The sequence below is a fragment of the Coenobita brevimanus genome, chromosome 46, assembly GCF_032717465.1.
Source record: "Coenobita brevimanus isolate Jiangsu-jjx chromosome 46, ASM3271746v2, whole genome shotgun sequence".
Lineage (NCBI taxonomy): Eukaryota > Metazoa > Arthropoda > Malacostraca > Decapoda > Coenobitidae > Coenobita > Coenobita brevimanus.
The window spans coordinates 36,752,437-36,775,738 of NC_136999.1; the positions used below are offsets into that span (position 1 = coordinate 36,752,437).

The following is a 23,302-nucleotide window of genomic DNA, read 5'->3' on the forward strand; positions in this document are numbered from 1 at the left end:
TTTCCTAGCCTCAGTGAGCATTTTTAACAGCGAAATTCGTTGTTTCCACATCAAAACCTATCATTTTAGCCAAAAAAAAAAAGTAAAAAAATGGCCGGCACTGGGGTGACACATCGGGCTAAAAATAGCTGGCACACAGCGGGCTAAGGTTCACTGTCTTTATTTTCCAAGTAATTCCAATTAATGCTTTTCAAATTCACTGTTCTCAAGCACTGGAGCTATACAGACTTTACCAATTGCAGTTATACTTAATGTTTAATCCCTACAGTACACCACGGGGATGTTTTCGCTGCTCCTTGCGCCTCCTGCTGGGATATTCGTGCTCCAAAGTGACTTTTTAAAAATATTTTCCAAAAATCAATTATTAGTCCTAGAATATTATAATTAAATATGCCTATGGCACATACCTTCAGCTTTCTCCTGGGATGTTTGTTGAGCCTTCTTCGACAACCATAGGACTTGTGGAGACTTCTAAAGTTGGGTAACGAAGTCTCCACTTTACACTTCCCGACACCCCGTAATATGATTACCACAGCCTGATATTATCACTAGAAACACTATTCTATGGTTTTAAAGTAGTTTGGAATCCATACTCCAAAAAAAAACACCATACTCCAAACAAAAAAAAATTATGAGCGGGTACGAGCTTCTCACCCGTGATCATTCTCTGCTGGTATTCTGTCATTTATTATTCATAAACCCACTCACACTTTATATTCCTATTACTTTATTACACTTATAATTATATCTACAGTATTTATCCATAAGTTTCCTTCAGTAATAGTAGTTTATTTTCACTCCAGGCATTCATTTTCACGTTCAGTAAACTACGTAATGTATTTTCAATATTTACATTTCTGTTTCATTTACACTATGTTATGTACTGTCTCTTGCAGTAACTTATAAAACTATTTTCCACTGTTCAGTCATATTCACATCCATTGCTTTCACTTCCTATTTACACATTATTTACACATTATTTACATTTCCACTTGCACTGTTTTAGAGTTACCAGAAAGATAGTAGTCACTGTCCATTATTATCATTGATATTAGCCAATTCACGTTCCACAGCAGAGTCACTTAGCCCTTTACCCCTTCCCACATGAGGTTTAGTAGGGGTAGAGGTCACAGGTCCCTTTGCATGGGGTTAAAAAGCGGTGGAATTGGACAGGTGCGAATCCGATGTGGTTTCACCTTGAAAGATGACAGTAAACTGAATGCTGTGGCCTAGGGGAGGTGAAGGGTTGAGAATGACAGCGTTGTGGCAGCTGCTAATTTATATGCTATGATATGATTGGCAGGAAATCTAGACAATACATTATAAATTAGGTAGTTCCAGGTAAATGTAAATATCACTTAGGCTTCTCCCTTCCTTTCTTTTATTTTTATTTTGAGAACAGGTCATACGGCATATTTCAAGGGTAAATAAACAGGGAAAATTAGCGAACAAGAGCAGGTGGGGTGTTGCCAGGTGATAATTAGCCCATTCCGGATGTATGGCAGTATCAATTACCTGTTCTCTTTCTTTTATATATTATTATGTATAAGAATAGCGCATAGGTCACATTTCAATGGATAAAATGAGTGGAAAAATCAGTCCAGAATTTGTGTCGTGCAGCGCAGCTCGGCAGGCGGGAGGAGAGGGTAATGGAAGGGAGGTAAAGAGGGGAGTCAAGGACAGGGGAAAAATGGCTAAATTGTCAACAGTGGATGGGAGTACAGATGACATTAGCAGAACTGAGTATAGCTGGACACTGGTAGTACTGATAGATGATACAAGCCACCACTTGAAAGCCTGTGCGAATTCAAAATAACACAGAATCACAAAAGTGACGCCCCACAGAATGATCCCTTGCACCCAAGCATCTCAAAAGTGACGCCCCGCAGTTAAGGGGTTAACAACACTTCACAGTTAGTACACTTAATGCTTGCTAACACTTCACTTATTACACAAGTACTGAGAATAATCTTCACTGAGAGTAATTACACTTAATACACTTCACTGTCTCCTCAAGTTCCAATTATTTACAAACTTCAATAACCCTTCACTGTTTGCCACTGTTTTCACAAGTACCAAAAATGTACAACCTTCACTGACACTGACACTGCACTTCATTCAAACCAAAACCTACTGCATTCCACTTCACTCAAACTGACCTGAAACCCAACTAAACTTGTAATAATCTCTACTCCATCTTATATGAGCTTGCATTACTCTCGAAACGTCTACATTTTACGAGTATACTCTTGACGGGCATTGGTTGCCAACTCAGACACATCAAAACATGCAGAGTTGTCTCACATTACATAACACTCTAAATAATTTACCATACGAACTTAAACTACATGATTTAACAAGCAGTCATTTAAATAAAAAATTACTGAGAAAAAACACATTAAATTAATGCATAACTTATGAAATAACTACGCTCACAAACAGCAGGCTAACTGGCAACTCTGACTCGTACCGAACTTATGGTACCAGAAACGTCGCGAAGGTACGAGACTACCTAACTGACAAATCCCCCTTCATAACATAGAGAAGTAATTATCACTACAAGCACAATAACGAACAAAGACATACAATGACACATATATGGCCCAAAATTGTTGCAGTAATTATCATTACAAGTTTTGAGATGAGCAAAATGGTACATAGATACACACGTATGTCCACATGTATGCAAAGAGAGGCACATATGCACACATACATTTACGTATATATCTATGCATATATGTATATATTCACACACCTGTATGTACAGGTTAGGTACGCATGTTTAGATATGGGTATATATACAGGCATGGATACATATACATATGCTACATGCACATATAAATGACATTCATATATACATAGACAGGGAGACATATAAATACATATTCACCCTAAATAGATACATATACATAGTCACATACGCAGGTAGATAGATAGACAAAAACAATACGCAATATAAAATTACATCTTCATTAAAAATCCTATCACAAGATGCTCATTTAGTGATATGCTGTGGAAAAACAATCAATAGTGTCCATGACTCGGTTGCATTTGTTTTATTTTCTCAATCACTTAGTTCTCAATGAAGATAACTACCTCTGTCTTGTTTATATAGTTTGTCAAATCTTGTTGAATTAGGCTAGTATGACTTCCATATCAACTGATGTAACATAAAATGATGGCAAGCCTTATACAGCTCAGTATGCGCAATACAGCACTACTTTTAAGTCTTGACTTAAACTCTTGACATAAAGTGTACCAACTAGTAACCATGGTTTTATTGTTATGCTTTTTCATAACCGGCCATTTTACTAAACGACCTTCATATCTGATTGATTTTAGCTGCGTACACTTTCTTTATATTAATTCACTAAATTTCAGGAGGCCGATCTCAGCTGTGGGCCACATCCCATCTCATCCTACAAAATTAAGGATTTGTACTGCAGTCCTACCATCTTTATTACACGGTATAATATACTGGGTACCCGTGGACGCCCTGAAGTGGACCCATGGGGCTTCCTGCTGCCTCTGTCACGATTAGTGTGGGTGGCTGTGGGGGCGGCACTGCTGGCCGTGATCACTCTCATGTTGATCCTGCCCTCCTGCCTTCCCCCATGCACCCACCTTACAGACAGACGAGACACCAACATCTTCAACTGTATTCGCATCCTCCTCCAAGAAGGTTCCCTAAATGTCACGTTCCAAACTTCCTGATCTCTATCTACTTATCTGTCTATCTATCTATCTATATTATGGTTCAGAATTGTAAGAACAAATGTTCAGGGTACAAGCATCGTAATTTGGAAGTATATCATTAACCCCATAACCGTGGGCCATCACTTTCGTGACACTTTGGAGCAACGTATCGTACCGCGGGGCGTCACTTTTGTGATTCTGTTATTTTGAATTTGCCCGGGCTTTCAAGTGGTGGCTTGTATCATCTATCAGTACTGCCAATGTCCAACACTAGTCAGCACTCCCAATCTCATCTGTACTCCCATCCATTGTTGACAATTTAGCCATTTCTCCACGTTCTTGACTCCCCTCCCTACCTCCCCTCCATTACCCTCTCCTCTCACCTGCCCGGCCATGCTATGCCAACGCCTTATAAAATTAGAAGGTCTCTCCAATCCTCTTGTGAACTCAGGGGCGTAGGTCAGGGGCAAGGTGCGTGGTCAGGTGGTGGTCAAGGTTCTGCCTCACCAACTCTCTGTTGTGTACGTGTGTGTGTGTGTGTGTGTGTGTGTGTGTGGGTGTGTGTTAAATGATATTATATATTAATAGATTTATTGGTACTCATAATTTTATTCTTGTGAAAAATTTACATTGGTAAAAGAAGAGTTACTACCAAAGAAACGTATGTAGTGACATCTGAAATCTAGCATAATTTATTACATTTATATATATATATATATATATATATATATATATATATATATATCTATCTATATATATATCTATCTATATATATATATATATATATATATATATATATATATATATATATATATATATATATATTTATATATATATATATATATATATATATATATATATATATATATATATATATATATATATATATATATATATATACATATATATATATTTATATATATATATATATATATATATATATATATATATATATATATATATATATATATATATATATATATATATATATATATATATATATATATATATATATATATATATATATATACATATATATATATATATATATATATATATATATATATATATATATAAAGTCACATATATAAAGAAAAAAGCATACAATGAATGGATGAGAAATAGGGGCGTGAAAAAAGTTGAGAGGTGGAAGAGAGAGTTATATGTAGAAAGAAAGAGAGAGGTGAAAAGATTAGTAAGAGAGAGTAAGAAGAGAGTGGATGAGGAATTTGGAAGGAATTTGAGTGTAATGTGGAGGGACTGTAAGAAGATGTTCTGGAAAGAGGTGAAGAGAGTAAGACAGGGTGGAAGTGAGGTTAGCTGGGGAGTGAATTATAAAAATGGTAGATTACTAGTGGAGAAGGGAGAAAAAGTGAGCAGATGGAGAGAACACTTTAAGGAATTGTTGAACATACAGGATGGAAGTAATGCGAGTTTAAGTGGCTGGGGAATGGCTGGGAGAAGGAGGGATGTGAGAGGACAGGAAGAAGTCAGTAGGATAGAAGTTGTGGAAGCAATGAAGAAAGTTAAATTGGGGAAAGCCCCAGGAACTGATGGAGTGCGTGGTGAAATGCTGAAGCATGGGGGACAAATAGTAGTAGAATGGATGTGGAAGATGAGCAGATTGGCCTGGGAGGAAGGTAGAGTCCCGGAGGATTGGAAGTCATGTATAATTATTCCCTTGTACAAAGGAAAAGGGGAAAAAGAAGTGTGTGGTAATCATAGGGGCATTTGTCTTCATAGTATAATAGGAAGAGTGTATGGTAGGATACTTTTTGACAGAGTTCGAGAAAAAACAGAGTAATTAGTTGAAGAAGAACAGGGAGGCTTTAGGAAGGGAAGAGTTTGTGTAGATCAGATATTCATTCTTAGAGCGTTAGTGGAAAAGTTTCTAGAGAAGGGAAAGAAGTTGTATGCGGCTTTCATGGATTTGGAGATTGCATATGACAGGGTGGATAGACAAGGATTTTGGAAAGTATTAAGAATATATGGAGTAGATGGAAAGTTGTTGAATGCTGTGAAGAGTATGTATGATGGTGCTAAGGCTGCAGTGCGTGTGGATTGTGAAAAGTGAATTTTTCTCTTTGGAGGTTGGGTTGAAACAGGGATGTGTCATGTCTCCATGGTTGTTCAACCTGTTCATGGATGAGGTATTAAAGGAGGTACAAGGTAGGGTAGTGGATGTTGGAGTGGCCCTGGTGAGAGAGGATAGTGTTTGGAAACTCCCTGTACTGTTGTTTGCAGATGATACTGTGTTGTTGAGTGAAGACGAAGGGGAGTTGCAAGGCTTGGTGGATGAGTTTGGGAGAGTGTGTAAGAAACGAAATCTAAAGGCGACTGTAGGGAAGAGTAAAGTGATGGTCTTTGAGAGAGGTGAAGTCAGTGAATGTACAGCGAGGTTGGGTGGTGAGGAATTAGAAAATATGAGTACGTTTAAGTACTTGGGTAGTGTGATGAATAAAAATGGAGGTTTGGAGGGTGAAGTGCTTGAAAGGGTACAGCAGGGAAGAAAGGTTGCTGGTTCTTTGAAGGCAATGATAAGAAACAGGGAAGTGAGCATGGAAGTGAAAAAGTTACTACATGACAGTATTGTGATACCAACTCTAACGTATGGAAGTGAAGGTTGGACGTTGTTGGAAGGACACAAGTCAAGAGTGAGAGCATTGGAAATGAGTTATTTAAGAGGAGCCTGTGGAGTCACATGGAAAGACAGGCTGACGAATGAGGATATAAAGGAGCGTTGTGGTGAGGATGTGGATGTGATAGGAAGCTTCATGAGGAACACACTGAGGTAGTTTGGCCATGTGGAGAGGATGTAGGGTGAAAGACTGACGAAGAGGGTGTATGTGAGTGAGGTGGACGGGGGAAGAGGGAGGGGGAGGCCGAGGATGAGATGGAGGGATGGGGTGGAGAGGTATATGAGAGAAGGGGGTGTGAGCTTGGAGCAGGGCAGTGAAATGGCAGGGGACAGGGCGACGTGGAGGCGATTTTGTTTGTGGCCACCCCAAACGGGATTGAGGCGTCTGGCAATAGATAGATAGATAGACATACGTATTTACACACACACACACACACACACACACACACACACACACATTACAATTGTAAAAGAACAGTTACTACAAAAGAAACTTATAGTGACTTATCTGAGATCTGGTATAAATTACAGCATTATTTACATATATATGTATATATATATATATATATATATATATATATATATATATATATATATATATATATATATATATATATATATATATATATTGATTTGTGATATGGTGCTTAAAGAACAAGTGATGGAAAGGAGGACTTATGTACCTAGGAGGAAAATATGGAAGCTGAAAAACCAAGTAGTAAGGGATGCCTTCTATAGCGAGTTGAGGAGAGTGGTGGCTGAACAGGGAGCTGTAGACAGAGGCGTTAATGAACAGTACAGAGCCCTCAAGAACAATTTCTTGAGTGTTACTGATGTAACATGTGGCTGGACAAGAGGACCACCAGGACATAAAGTAACTTGGTGGTGGGATGAGGGTGTAGAAGCTGCAATTAAGGAGAAAAGAAGGCTTTTCCGGGAGTGGAAGAAGGGTGGTAGCAAAGAGGAATATATGGCTGCCAAGCGTAGGGCTAGGAGAGAGGTATACAGGGCAAAGTCTGAGTCACAGAGACAATTACTTGATAACCTAAATCATGGGGAAAGGAAAAATATATTTAGGGTGGCAGGTCAGGTGAAGAGGGATAATCGGGATATCATAGGTGAGCAGTGTGTGAAGAATGATGAAGAAAGGGTAGTGGTGAACAGTGAGGATATTAAAGATGCATGGAGAGAGCACTATAACCGGTTGCTGAATGAGGAGTTTGACTGGGACAGGGAAGGTTTGGAGCCAGCAGATCCAGTGTCTGGCCCTTGGCCTTTGATTGATACTGCTACTTTGAGTGAGGCAATAGGCAGGATGAGGGTGGGGAAGGCAGCAGGTGTGTCTGGGTTGACTGCTGAAATGTTGAAGGCCTCAAGCGATATAGGGGTGAGTTTAGTCACTGACCTGATAAATAGGATTATTTATGAGTGTGTTGTCCCAGATGATTGGCTGAAGAGTGTAATTGTAAATGTGTATAAAGGGAAGGGTGATGCCCTGGAAAGAGTAAATTATAGAGGTATAAAGCTTTTAGATCAGATAATGAAGGTAATGGAGAGAGTTTTAGAAGGTATGATTAGAGAAAGAGTGAATATTGATGAGATGCAGTTTGGGTTTATGCCAGGTAGGGGGACCACTGATGCCATATTCATTGTTCGACAGCTTCAGGAAAAATATATTGGTAGGAGAAGGGATCTTTATTTTGTTTTTGTTGATTTGGAAAAGGCCTTTGACAGAGTCCTTAGAGAGGTGGTGAAGTGGGCAATGAGAAAGCTTGGCTTGGAGGAGTGGTTGGTTAGGGTGGTTATGGCCATGTATGTGGGTGCTCACACCCAGGTAAGAGTGAGTGGAGATTTGAGTGATGAGTTTTCCGTGAATGTCGGTGTGCATCAGGGGTCAGTCTTGAGTCCCATGTTGTTTATCATGGTACTTGAAGCCCTTTCACGTGACTTTAGAAACGGACTCCCGTGGGAGTTGTTGTATGCTGATGATTTGGTGTTGATTGCAGAGAATGAAAGGGAGGCGGAGGAAAGGTTTAGGAAGTGGAGAGATGGTATGGGGCAAAAGGGTTTAAGGGTAAATGCAGATAAAACAAAAGTGATGATATCTAGGGTTGGTGGTGGTACTGTCAAAGACGAGGGAGAGTGGCCATGTGCAGTTTGCCACAAGGGCGTGGGAAGTAATTCCATCTTGTGCGGTGTGTGTGATAAATGGGTGCATAAGAGATGTAGTGGTATCAGAGGTAGGCTGCGAGATAATGCTGATTTTATGTGTGCGGCGTGCCGGGGTGAGCAGGTGGAGATCGTCAGACGTGAAAGGATTGAACTTGCTGGTGAATCTCTTGAGTGTGTGTGGAAGAGTTTTGTTATTTGGGAGACATGTGTGCTGGAGGTGGGGCTGGAGCTAGCTCTGTGGCTAGGGTGAGAAGTGGTTGGAAGAAGTTCAGGGAGCTCTTGCCTCTCCTGACATTGAGAGGGCTCTCCCTACGTGCTAAGGGGTCTTTGTATGCAGCATGTGTTGGGAGTGTAATGCTGTATGGCAGTGAGACCTGGGCAGTGAAGGAGGAAGACATTCGCCGGCTCAGACGTACAGAAATGACAATGATTAGTTGGATGTGCAGTGCGTCCCTGCGTCCAAGGCCTGGAGGGGCTGGGTTTACAATGGAAGAGTTGAGAGGTAGGATGAGACTGGAGTGTATTGGTGTTGTGATGAGGAGAGGTAGATTGAGGTGGTTTGGACATGTGGAGAGGATGGGGGATGATAATTGGGTGAGGAAGGGGCTGTTATATTGGTGGTATATTGGGGCTGTTATATTGGTGGTATATTGGGGCTGTTATATTGGTGGTATATTGGGGCTGTTATATTGGGGCTGTTATATTGGTGGTATATTGGGGCTGTTATATTGGTGGCATATTGGGGCTGTTATATTGGTGGCATATTGGGGCTGTTATATTGGTGGTATATTGGGGCTGTTATATTGGTGGTATATTGGGGCTGTTATATTGGTGGCATATTGGGGCTGTTATATTGGTGGTATATTGGGGATAGTATATTGGTGGTATATTGGGGCTGTTATATTGGTGGTATATTGGGGCTGTTATATTGGTGGTATATTAGGGCTGTTATATTGGTGGTATATGGCGATGTTATATTGGTGGTATATTGGGGATGTTATATTGGTGGTATATTGGGGTGCTATATTGCTGATATTACATTGGGGTGTTATATTGGTGGTATATTGGGGTGTTCCATTGGTGGTATATTGCGATGTTATATTGGTGGTATACTGCGATGTTATACTGGTGGTATATTTGGGCTGTTATATTGGTGGTATATCGGGGTGCTATATTGCTGGTATTACACTGGGGTGTTATATTGGTGGTATATTGGGGTGTTACATTGGTGGTATATTGGGGTGCTATATTGCTGGTATTACATTGGGCTGTTACATTGGTGGTATATTGGGGCTGCTATATTGGGGTGCTATATTGCTGGTATTACATTGGGGTGTTATATTGGTGGTATATTGGGGTGTTACATTGATGGTATATTGGGGTGCTATATTGCTGGTATTACATTGGGCTGTTATATTGGTGGTATATTGGGGCTGTTATATCGGGGTGCTATATTGCTGGTATTACATTGGGCTGTTATATTGGGGCTGTTATATTGGGGTGCTATATTGCTGGTATTACATTGGGGTGTTATATTGGTGGTATATTGCGGTGTTACATTGGTGGTATATTGGGGCTGTTATATTGGTAGTATATTGGGGTGTTATACTGGAGTGTCACTGTATATTGGGGTGATATATTGATGGTATACTGGAGGTGTTATATTGGGCCTCTTATATACGGGGTGAACAAGGTAATGCAAATTTCGTTTGAATTCGATTCAGTTTATAGAGGAAAGCTGTGGAGATATGTAGGAAAAATGAAGGGTTATATTTTCCTCTCTTATCCAGCTCCAGCCACGTCTGTGTAATGGCTTTGGTCCTACACCCTAGCATGGCTAAGGCCTCATTTGTCTTATATTCAATACAATTACGATGACTTAAAGCTTCTCACTGTACTCTCTACACTTTTCTGATAATACTGAATAGAAAATAATGTTGTACTTACCCTGCTGTTCCGATTTGGAGTGAACTGGTCGCGCTTAATGGCACGTAGCCACTTAGATGCAAGTTCTTTATCTTGCGGGAAAGAAAATACTTACTTTTGGTCCATTTTTATAATTTCCCTTACATCTGGGAACACAACACATGTAAGGCATTATTACCTTAATAAAACATACAAATAATGTAAATATCAATATATAATACAATGTTTTTCCGTTATTATTGTCATTGAACACACAGCGTGACCTCTCCCGACCATAGTTGACCCAACACTACCTAGACCTACCTAGTAGTACGTCACGGCTTACCGTCCCCCCCACCGACGAGGCCTTCTAATTTTAGGCCTTGGCTACGCTAAGTAAAGCTTCCCTGGAATTTTCCACTGATTTCATTCATTGAAATAAGCCCTATGCCCTACTCTTATACCAAATAATATATACAAAAGAGAAATAAGGTAATTGAGAGTGCCATACACCTGGAATTGGCTAATTATCACCTGACAACACCTCACGTGCACTCGTTCGCTAATTTTCGCTGTTTATTTCCCCTTGAAATATACCGTATAATCTATTCTCGTAATAAAAATATATATAAGAAAAGAAGAGAGAAGCCTAAGTGATATTTACATTCAGCTGGAACTACCTGATTATTGCAGGCCACCACACTGTATTCTATGCTAAGTAAATCTTCCCTGGAATTTTCCACTGATTTCATCCACTGAAATAAGCCCTATGCCCTATTCTTATACCAAATAATATATACATAAAAGAAATAAGGTAAGTGATAGTACCATACACCTGAAATTGGCTAATTATCACCTGACAACACCTCACGTGCACTCATTTGCTAATTTTCGCTGTTTATTTCCCCTTGAAATATGCTGGATAATCTATTCTCGTAATAAAAATATATATAAGGAGGGAAGGGAGAAGCCTAAGTGATATTTACATTCACCTGGAACTACCTAATTTATTATGTATTGTCTAGATTTCCTGGCAATCATTTCATAGCTATATATTAGCAGGTGTCACAAGGCTGACGTTGGCAGTATTGCACTCCCTCTAGGGAGGCCACCAGTATCAGTTTACTGTCATCTTTCAAGGTGGAAGTACGTCGGATTCACGCCTGTCAAATTCCGCTGCTTTTTAGCTCCATGCAGGGGGCCCTGTGGCCTCTACCCCGTACTAAACCTCGTGTGGAAAGAGGTAAAGGGCTGACAAATGATAGAGAGTGATTACGATCTTTCTGGTGAGTAAAACAGTGCAAGTGGAAATGTAAATAATGTGTAAACAGCATGTGAAAGCAATGAATGTAAATATATGTGAACAGTGGAAAATAGTTTTATAAGTTACTGCAAGTGACAGTGCCTAACACAGTGTAAATAAAATAGAAATGTAAATAATATAAATAAAATACTGTAAATAGAAATGTAAATGAGTAGTATTATAAGAATACGAGTAAATATACTAGGAGTAATGAAAGTGAAAGTTTCACTCTAGCATGTATGAATACTATGAGTTATGAGAGTGAAGGTGAAAGTGACATCCACTCTCAGCGCTAGTATACAGGACGAGAAAGTGAATGCTACGTATTTTACTGAAAGTGAAATTGAATGCCTACAGTGTCATTAAACTACTATTACTGAAGGAAACTTATGGATAAAGACTGTATATATATATATATATATATATATATATATATATATATATATATATATATATATATATATATATATATATATATATATATATAAGTGTTATATAGTAATAGAAATATAAAGTGTGAGGAGTTTTACGAAAAATAAATGACAGAACACCAACGGCGAACGATCGCAAGTGGGAAGGTCATACGCCCTCGTAATTTTCATTGCTTTCACAGTGTTTTTTTTTGGGGGGAGTATGGATTCCAAACCATTTGAGATCATAGAATAGTGTTTCTAGTGATAATATCAGGCTGTGGTAATCATTTTACGGGTTGTCGGGTAGTGTAAAGTGATGACTTCGTTACCCAAATTCAGAGGTCTCCACAAGTCCTACGGCACTCGACGAAGGCTCAACAAACATCCCAAGAGAAAGCTGAAGGTATGTTCCATAAGCTTATGTATTTTTAATATTCTAGGACTAATAACTGATTTTTGGCAAATATTTTTAGGGAGTCTGTCAGAGTGCGAATATGCCTGCGGGAGCCGCAAGTCAAAGCAAAACAAGCCCGCGGTTTAGGGGTTAATTAGATCAGGTTATTTAACCAATATACATAACATGGAGGTTCAGTTTGGACAAAATTATCTGTCCTATCATTCGCACACTTTCTCCTCCCTTTTCACTCCCCTTAATTTTCGTCTGAGTTACCGAGGTGTCAGAATTGTAAAAAGTCTTCACACTATTTAGACTCTCAGTAATGAATCTTTAGGAGGCGTTTAAGCATGATTCTGAATAACAGTGGATGATGGACAAATGATGAAACCTATATATTTAATGATGAGGATATAAAGCCTTCGTACTTCTGACCTAATTGTAAAGCTTATGTGCCCTAAAAAGCTAAAAGTAACTGGATTAATAAGTTGCAGGGAAATACAGCGTCGAATTACAAATCTATAAGTAAAGAATCTTTTTACAGAACATTATTACTCACACAGTTATACTAGTGAAGTCCCAAGCGCAATGACGAAGTATTATAGTGACACATAGCCTACACAAGATGTTCCATGTGCCTGGCCTTTACCTTCACACATAGATTATATCAACGTGTAATGAAATGACTAACACGTTTGAATACCTCAAGAGTATTGTTAATTCTGTCATAGACCTCCTGAATCCATGCAAGTAAATCCTTCCTCTCAACTGGATCCTCAGACACACAGGTTTTCAAGTGACCCCATATGAAGAAGTCAACTAGATTCAGATCCAGAGATGGTGCTGGATATGGAATGGGAGTCACGTGCTCAATACACTGTTCACGTTATTTAACATCTAAATAAATCTGCACTGTACAATTGCACTATTATGGACAGATATTCCTTCATGCATTAGCCGCATTCTTCTGCGTGTAGCTAGAGGTACATTTTGTATATCTGGCAAACTGTACTAAAGAAATTACTGTTCTCTTAAAGGATAGCCATGGTGTACACGAGAACCTACCAACAGTCCATTATCCCATTTATTATCCCACACAATGCTAGCAGTTCTATGTTGGTATCCTGTACACCTCGGTACATGTTGGTTTTCCTCGTCCCAGAAAAGCTTATTATGCGAGTTAAAGCTGCCTGTCGTGCTGAAAGTGGATTCAACATTATACAGCCCAAAAAAGAGTATCGCACAGCCAGGGTGCGATGAAATCCTAAATAATTAATACTCGTACAGCTCGTGATAGTCTAAGGTAATTAATCTGTTATCAGCTAAATGTACTTATGATAACAGTACAAAATGGTAAGTGTCAAGCAGGCGATATAAATGGAATCCTTATGAAACCAAGCTTATGTACATGAAATAGTTGAATCTGTATTCTTGGAATAGCCATCGTGTGTAGCATCAGAACGTTTCGCGTGTACTCATAATGTTCACACATGCCTTTGTAAAAAAGCGGATTTTACATTACAGTACTAGGAACATCACCATTGTGAGATACCCGATTTATGAACAACTGATAGAATTTTAGACGTCTTAGACGAGCAACAGGCTTTTTTTTTTTTTTTTTTTATGCAAGGATGAAGGAACCAAAGGCATGGAGCCGTTCCCTCCAAGAAAAAAACAAGAACATTACAACAGAGAGCTAAGTTCAATATCCGTTCATTTCGAAATATCTGGACACACGCTGCGTTTGAAAGACTGGAGATCATAGGAAGTAGGAAATATAAACAGAGGGAGACAGTTCCAGAGTTGACCTGTTCCATAAATGAAGGACTGGGAATAACGGATAATGCTTGCATTAGAGAATTAGACAGATAAGGAATTAGAGTTTGATGCTAGACGGGTGCTACTCACTCGTCGTAGTGGTGGAGGGGTGCAAACAGATAGTTCAGAGGAGCAGTGACCATTGGAATAGCGATAGAAAAGAGATAAAAATGCAACAGTGTGGCGAAGAGACAGAGGTTGAAGAGAGTCAGTACGAGGAGGACAGTTAATGAGACTAAAAGCCTTTGACTCCACCTTGTTGAGAAATGCTGTATGGGGAGCCTCGTCACTCATGAGAGTTGTACTTTAAACAGGGGCGAATAAAACCAGTGTATAAAGTCAACAACTGTGCAGGGGTAAAGAAGGTATGGAGACGGCTTAATACACCTAATCTCTTGCAAGCAGATTTTACAAGGGATGTCATATGATCTTTTTCAAGATAAATCCTCAGAGAACGAAACCCCAAGTATGTTTAGAGATGCTGGAGGATTGAGATGGATACTATTAATATTAGTGGGTTCTCCTGCGGAATATTCTGAGGGTTTGATAGATGTATAAACTGAGCTTTTGACGCATTAAAAACAAGATTACTATTACGCCAGTCAGGGATATGAGCCAAATCAGACATTAGGTGTCCCATAGCCTCGTTCCTTGTTTGTTGAAGTAACTGCTGAAAACTCTATACCCTTCAAAAATGATATTGATAGAGTGACTTTTCTTGTTATATCCTCCAGACTGGTGAGTGACTAAGCCCTGATTTATTTACAGTTACAGGAACACTAGTCATAGGATAAGCTCCAGCAGCCTCCAAAACATCTACTTCTCTTTCTCCAGTGTATGAGTAAGCCATGGTCTCTTTTGCCCCTTCTGTCAATGGCAGGATTATTTCCCAAGCTAGACCTCATCAGATCATAGCCTTGAGAGGGTCACAGGAGAGCGCTACTCCTCCTATACTCCTTTCGCAGCAAGAAGTCCGTTCAGGGTGTGGCAGAAGTTAGAATTTCCCCGAGTGCGACATTGCCAATTTGACCACCAATTATCGGATTATCACTCTGTCTCCCTACCTACCCCCATCCCACCTGTTTCTCTCTCTCTCTCTCTCTCTCTGTACATATATATATATATATATATATATATATATATATATATATATATTTATTATTTATTTTCAACATTTTTTCCACACCACCTATGAGGTAAAAGTCTAGGCGGGTTTTATTTTTAAGAGATTTCTCCTGTAGGCCTAATCCTCTCTCTGATCTTTAATCATAATCTTCTTCGTCATCAGAACTTTCTGTTATACTGACGATGAATGACTCTACGAAATGTTCAGCTGCTATGTCTTGTTGTGCATCTTCATCTTGTACTTGTTCGGCATGTCGCACTACTTCCATCCAACTTTGTGGTGTGATAAGACTCAGAGCCTCTTTGACAAGAACTTTAAGGTTAGCCATTTTAAAGGTGTTTTTCTTAGCTATATGAGTCTTCACCTGAGCCCAAATGAGCTCAATCGGGTTATATTGACAGTGGTATGGTGGTAATCTCAAAACCCGATGCCCTGCTTCTTCCGCAATCTTGTCAATTACGTAGGTTGTGGTGATATCCAACTTCTTGGCAAGCTCATGCAGCTCTGCTTTAGATAAGTTATCTTGGGGCTGCACTCCCTTCTTTATCAGCCAGTCCCACAAGTCCAATTTTCTCCATGATGAAGTAGGAATTTTTTCAAGCTTGACAGATTGATAGGAAGCGTTATCCATCACGATTACCGAGTTTGGTGAAATGTTTGGAAGCAACTGATTCCTGAACCATTCCTCAAAAAGTGTTGAGTTCATCTGGTTATGATAATCCCCGTCGTTTTTGGCTTGGAACACTAACTCGGCGTTGTCTACAAAGCGAGTGGAAGTTGTGGGACCTTCCTTCCTGGGTGGTGGCTAGACAGGGAGTGGACCTGGGTCCCTCGCCGACCTCAGCGTGGCAACATGGGAAAAAAGCGCTGCCACGTGTCATAGAATTCATTCAAATCGTTGTTATAATTCTAAAAAGTGATACTCAATGTACTATATAGCTTCCTTTACTATATACAGAATGTAAAAAACAATTTCAAATAGCACATAGATGGGAAATAAGAGAGAGAGAGACATGTACTACGGTTGATTTGGCAGTTTCGCTAGAGGTGATTCACCAGGTGGGCCCCACCCTGAACAGACTTCTTGCGGTGAAAGGACTACAGCACAGCAGCTACCGGGTGGGGCGCCAACTCGCAACTTCACGATTACGAGCCCAACACCCTACCACTGAGCTACCGCACTCCCCATCAGTGGCAGGAAAAGTTGTGCAATGTGAATGAATTCGCGTAGGAAAACGTGCTGCATACTCTCGCTGTTCTTCACGACCATTACCACGTGTGGCACCAAACGACAGATGCAGATTAGCCGGGTCTGGGAAGGTGAATCCCTCCATCCTCTGTTCCTGCAGTATTTAAGTAAATGAAGAGTTTGGCGGTTTGCAACAACCAAGGCAACATGCCACATACATTCCTAGAATTAACTAACATATGAAATGGCAATTGATGACGTGTAGGAATTTGTGTTCATATGCCAGTGATGTCATTCGGAAAAGTAAAAAACAAAAATAAATCACCACACTGTGCTTTTAGGGAATGTGTTTTATTGATAAACAATAATAAGGGTGACATCGAGGATACTGACTTAATGCATGCTAGGTTATTATTAAGCTTACACTTCACATGATTAACCAACATAATCATGGGAAGTTGCATTAAAAATGCTTTTGATACGAAACATACTTATTTCCATAATTAGCTAAGTCTGTTCAATACAGTCGACATACCAACGAACAGACTGAGCCTGTATGAACCTGCCTTAATGTTTTCTTGTTACATGTCGACTCCTATTGGTGTAAAAGGATGGCATTCGAAGCTTTAAAATTTGTAGACATTACGACTATACATCGGTAGTAACTGAATCTCCAGTCATGACGGGAAAGTTATCAACATTCATATTATACTTTTTTTTTTCTCATCGTCCGTTATTGTTTTTACCACATTATGAACCAAAATTTTTATATGGTCATCCTAAACCGAAATGGTAGGCTTCGGTTCTGGTGCACCCGATTCTCAAAACGCACGCACCGAAACACTGCAGTCTCTCCTTGGACCTTGGTACTACCAAGGAATTGAGTTGCTTTCACACGAACGGTTTCTGCCGCGGCAGTATTACCTGCTCGTTTGGATGTGTGACTTTGGTCAGCCCTTCACACGGGTGGTTTTAGCCGCTGCGAATAGGTCTACTAGTGTCTCTTCATGATGGAGGACGTGAGGAAGAGAGCTACAGTATGTGTGTATATTTAATGAGCAAGGTCATGAAAAAAAAAAAAAACTGAAAATTCTGGATCCATCCCTTGAACAGTAGACTCCTCGCGGAGCATTTTACACTCTGTATGAGGACCTGAAAGCTGATAATGCCATGACACAGTTCTGCAATTTGAAGTCAGGAGTTCATAAAAGATATAGCTGCTCACTCACATAACTCACAGTAGATTTCTGGAAGAAGGCTCTACTGAACTGTTGCTCCAGCTCAAAAGCCTCTAAATCATGGTGGCTGTGTGAGGTGGTTATACGTGCCTTATAATTGTATATAAATTCTTGACCCTGCCAGAACTTGTCAAGCCTTCTTTCAAATTGGTTTACTGATGTAGCACTGATGTCCCACGATGGTAAATTATTCTAATTATTTGGTACTCGCAGAGGAATTCATCCTGAGGTTTGTCCTGCCTCTCCTCTTGCCCACCCTCCATTCATGTCCTCTTGTCGTTGTTCTATCGCTTCTCATGGTAAACAGGCGCCCACTACACTCCTCATCATATATACTCATAATGATCTTAAAAGCCTCAATTAAATCACCTCTTCCTCTTCTGTAAGCCAAAGCTGGTAATTAATGTTTCCCTAATCTTTCCTCATTAGGTAGATTCTTAAATCCTGGTGTTAACCGTGTTGCTCTTCTTTGTACTCTTTCTATCGATTCTGTGTTTTTCATAAAATATGGATTCCAAACCTGATTCACGTATTCTAGATTTGGTCTTGCCAGTGCCACATATAAATTTCTAAAGTTTACGGGATCCAAAGCTGAAAAGGATCGTCGTATAAGACCCATAATCTTATTAGTCTTGTTGATTTTCTCCATTATATGGTCTGAAAATTTCAGCTTGTTGTCAATTACTACTATATCTTTCTCCACTGTAGTTCTCCTTAGTTCATTATCAGTCCTGTATATGTAATCATCAACATTCGTGTTACAATTTCGCATTGACTTGCACTTATCTGAATTGAAGCTTAGTAGCCATTTCTCAGTCCATTGATGCATATTTGTTAGGTCCTTCTGCAAGTTATGGCAATCCTCTTTGTTGTCAACAATTTCGAATATTTGGTATCATCACCATATAGGTATATGTTACTGCCATGGGTTGCGCATTCTGGGAAATCATTAATATATACAACAAAAAGCAGAGGACCCTGTACTGATCCTTGGGGCATGCCACTTTTAACTCCCATCCAAGGTGACTCTTCTCCATTAAGTATTACTCTCTGCTTCCTCCCTGTTAAGAAATTTCCAATCAACGTCCTTAATTGTCCTTCAGTGCCACAGCTAGATAACTTGCTCATTAATCTCCATTGTGGAACCCGATCAAGTCTTGCAAAAATCGCAGTACACCACATCTATAGCCTAGCTTTGGTCTAATGCCTCTGTCCATTCATCTATTACTTTTATCAGCTGTAGAACAGAATGCCCAGATATAAATACATACCGCTTGGTACTGAATAGGATATTGGCTTTCATATGTTCAGTTATATCCTCCCTAATGTTGGCTTCCAGGATTTTACAAACAACGCTAGTCAAGCTCACTGATCTAGAATTAACGGGGTCTCGTGGATCACCTTTTTTATGTATAGCCGTAATATGGGTATTTTTCCAATCCTCTGGAATTTGTCCAGTAGCCAGCGAATAATTAAACAGTATAGCAAGTGGTAATGCCAAAACCTCTGCTGCTTCTTCAATATCCTCGGATGATTAATATCAGTGTTAGTATTTGCCAAGAAGTTGCTAACCAGGTGGAATCCATCAAAGGAAAAATACTTGATGAAGTTAAGGAAGAAATGAGTCATGAAGTGAAAGAAAGTATTAAGAGTGAACTCGCAGGTGTTAAGAATTATTTGTCTCGCACCTATAGAGATGTGGCACAGGAGGAAGCAAAAAAATTAAGTGTTCATCAAGCACAACCCCTGGAAGTCGGAAAAGATGTACGAGTAACTCAGGTGGTTCAGAATAGGATGGATCGAGTGAATAATTAAGTATTGTTCAACATACCAAAGCAGGTGAAGGAAGGTATGAACTTACAAATAAGAAGTGAGAAAATTGAGCATGATAAGATGGTACAGTATTTATTGAAATATCCAAAGAAATGAATTTGTCATGTTTTGAGAGTAACATCATTGAAATAAGGAGGATTGGGTGATACACTGAACCCAATGTGATGGACGAGAAACAGCCTAGGCCCATGCTGGTGATTGTTCAGAGAGGCCTAGAAAATAGAATAATGTCAAGGGGATATAAGTTGAAAACTGCCAAGAATTCAGCGCATCAGAAAGTGAGCATTACACATGACATGACGAGAGATGAAAGAAAGATTGGTGCAAATCTAAGAAAGGAAGCAAGGGATAAGAATGGGGCGGAAAGGAATTCGGGAATTTATGTAGTTCAAGGAGATCCATGGAACCGCTATATCTTGAAGGTGAGGAGGAGGGAATCGGGAGAGGCACCTCAGGATCGGGATAGCAAAGGAGGAGTTAGCACTCATTAAGAAATGAAAGTAATAATGTCACTAGATGTAATAATATCACAGTTATGTTCAGAAATTTAGATATACTTACTGTAGATAAGCTAAATGAGCTAAAAATTAGGATTATGGATATGGATTTTTCTCCACATGTGATTGCCTTTCAGGAGGTAAAACCTAAGAATTTTTTTGAGTTGAGAGATTATTAGTAGAATTTCACATTGAAGGATATGATATGGATGATGAAAATCTTTCACGGAGTGATGAAGGAAGAGGGCTGCTATTCCAAGTACAACAAGGAATCTTTTATGCCTCTGATGTGTTTGAGAAAAGTTTTTGTGAATATATTGCTGTTAAAATGAAAAGCAACAATGGTGATATGCTTACTGTATCAATATATAGAAGCCCAAATAGTGAGACAGTGAACAATGGTAATCTTCTGGAGCTTATGCATGAAATCAGCAACTATAAAGATGCTAGAAACATAGTTTTGATAGGAGATTTTAATGTGCTGGGAATGTATTGGAAGAATTGTGCTGTATCAGTTAATTGGGAAACCTTTTATCATGAACTAGTTGAAAAAGTAAGGGACTTTACACAGCTTGTTCAGGACATAACAAGGTTTAGAGGTAATGTACAAGGAAGTATTTTAGATCCTATATTTACTGATGATGAGTGTTTTGTGGATAATATAAAAATAACAAGTCCATTGGGAAGGAGTGATCACAGAGGTATTCTGTTTAAGATTGTGTCCCCCCCTGTGGCGGGGGGGATACAATCTGGCACAAACGGGTGGTACTACTACTCTGCGGCCAGGTTGTTAGGAAGAATACTGCCACAGTATTCCCTGCGTGTCGTAAAAGGCGACTAAAAGGAGAGGGGTGAAGGGACTAGGAACCCCTACCTCGTTATTTTTAGTTTCTGAAAAGAGACAGGCCAGAGAAAGGGATGGGAAATTGACTTATCTCGTACTGTGAAGATTGGGTCTGTGAATGTGTGTGGATGTAGTACGATTCAGGCTATACGGGAGGAGACTGGGAGAATGTTTGTGAGAAGAAAGTTGGATGTGTTAGCTTTGAGTGAAACGAAGATGAAGGGGAAATCTGAGTCTGAGTTTGGAAGTGTGAATGGTAGATTGTCAGGCGTTGATAGAGGAAGGGCAAGAGAAGGTATGACCTTGTTAGTGCGTCCAGAAGTACAGCAGTGTGTCATTCAATGGAAGGAGGTGTCATCGAGACTGATGTGCGTGAAATCGAAATTTGAACATGAGTTGTGGGTGTTTGTGAGTGTATATGGGCCTGGTAATGTGAGGGATGACGAAGAGAGGGAGTCTTTCTGGAATGATGTTGATGAGTGTAATGATGTTAATGAGTGTCTGCAGAGTTTTGGAGCAAATGTGCATGTAGTAATGGGAGATCTGAATGTTAGAGTGGAAAACGTAGTAGTTGAAGGTGTACAGTAGTTGGTATGCATGGTGTGCCTGAAAGAAATGAAAATGGGGAACGAATGATTGGGATGTGCGTTGAGCAAGAGATGGTGATTGAAAATACCTTGTCTGAGAAGAATGATATTTATAAGTATACATGGGTGAGACAGGAGGGAGGAAGGGTTGTTGACAGAGCACTGATGGACTATGTGGTTGTGTCCAGGAAAGTAATAGGAAGATATATTTTTTTAAAATAACAGAACAGAGGAAGGAAAAACAAATGAATAAAAAATAATAATCCATACACCAGATTACTGGTGTCCTCTGTTCATAAAAAATTTGTACCAGTTAGACTTGAGCAGCTGTAAGTTGAAGATTGGAGGGAAACACCTCTAGGGAAGCGAGTTCCAGAGAGATCCAGTTCGGGGAATGAAAGAATTCTGATAGGCAGAAGCTCTGCAATATGGCTGAGTGACATGCCAGTCATGAGTGCTACCAGATTCCCCTGTAGCACGAGGAAGACATGGAGACGTGGCACCATGGACGCAACTTCGTCTGAGCATTTGTCATAAAAATATCTAAAATAATGCAAGGGAGGAAATATTCCTTCTTACTTGTACGGGAGGTAGTTTATTTGTAATGGCAGGGTTGTTAATAATTAAAACATCTTTGTTCTGAATTTTGTATAGTTGTTTTAATGCAACCTCTCCACATCCATTCCACAAGGGTGAGCAATGTTCAAGCTGAGAGCGCCCATGACCCTTATAAATTATAGCTAACTGCCCATCAGCAAAGAAATTACGGACTCTGTACAATAATCCAAGTTTCTTTGAGGCGGTTTTAGCAAGTGATCTAACATGAGAGGTCCAGCTGAGGGCATTGTTAAATGAGACGCTGAGAATTTCAATACTTTTGGAGATGGAAATATTAGTAGCACTGAAGGTAATATACGAATCTGGCAGTATCTGTCTATTAGTAAATTGTATATACAGTATATATTTAGTTTTACTAGCATTAAATGAGACAAGGTTGTTTTGACCCCATTCACTGTTCGTAGATAGGTCTTGATTTATGGAGATGGCTGTACTGAGTTGAAAGTTGGAGATATCAGACTTTGTAAATGGATGTCTGAGTGTGAATGAACTATGTAGTGTTGAGTCATCTGCATATGAGTGGATGGGATTGTGGGTGACAGATAAGACATCATTAAGATGAACCAGGAACAGGGTAGGTGCCAGAACTGATCCCTGTGGCACGCTAGCGTCAATTGAGTGGAAATTGGAATATACATCATCTACTTTTACTCTTATTTTCCTGTCACTGAGATGTGAGGAAATCAAAGGAACAAAAGACGTTAGTCCATAGCAAAGGAGTTTGGACAGCAGGGAACGGTGCCATACTCTGTCAAAAGCTTTAGAAATATCAAGATTGTTGGATGTAAGAGTTCTGAGAGGGGAGGGTGGAGTTATTTTTGACCACTACCTGGTGGAGGGAAAGTTAAGAGTAGGTAAGAGATGGGTAAGAGCTAGGAGATTTAGGTGTGGCAGGGAGGTTTTGAAAGTGAGTGAGTTGTATAAAAGAGAGAAAATGATACAGTATCAGTAGAAATTGAAGGATGAGTGGAACACAGTGAGAGATCAGGAAAATGGCAGTGTGGAGGAGGAATGTCAGCTGTTTAAGAGTG

General features: G+C 39.6%; 2 protein-coding genes across 2 annotated transcripts in view; one reads left to right on the forward strand and one right to left on the reverse strand.

Annotated features, from left to right (window-relative positions):
* Nucleotides 1-3,625: 3,625 nt before the first annotated feature.
* LOC145398694 (ionotropic receptor 93a-like) overlaps nucleotides 3,626-23,302 on the forward strand; it is a 53,173-nt gene continuing 33,496 nt past the window's right edge. The window contains exon 1 of the mRNA XM_080271495.1: nucleotides 3,626-3,682. The gene's annotated coding sequence lies outside the window, so the exon portion shown is untranslated. The remainder of the gene's footprint in view (nucleotides 3,683-23,302) is intronic.
* LOC145398775 (uncharacterized) lies at nucleotides 15,602-16,171 on the reverse strand. Its single transcript, XM_080271585.1, has one exon. The coding sequence runs from the start codon at nucleotides 16,169-16,171 to the stop codon at nucleotides 15,602-15,604; it is 570 nt and encodes a 189-aa protein (XP_080127711.1).

What these genes read in the sequence shown, in the direction of transcription:
- LOC145398775 (XM_080271585.1), bottom strand. Translation starts at nt 16,171, where the DNA reads ATGAACTCAACACTTTTTGAGGAATGGTTCAGGAATCAGTTGCTTCCA.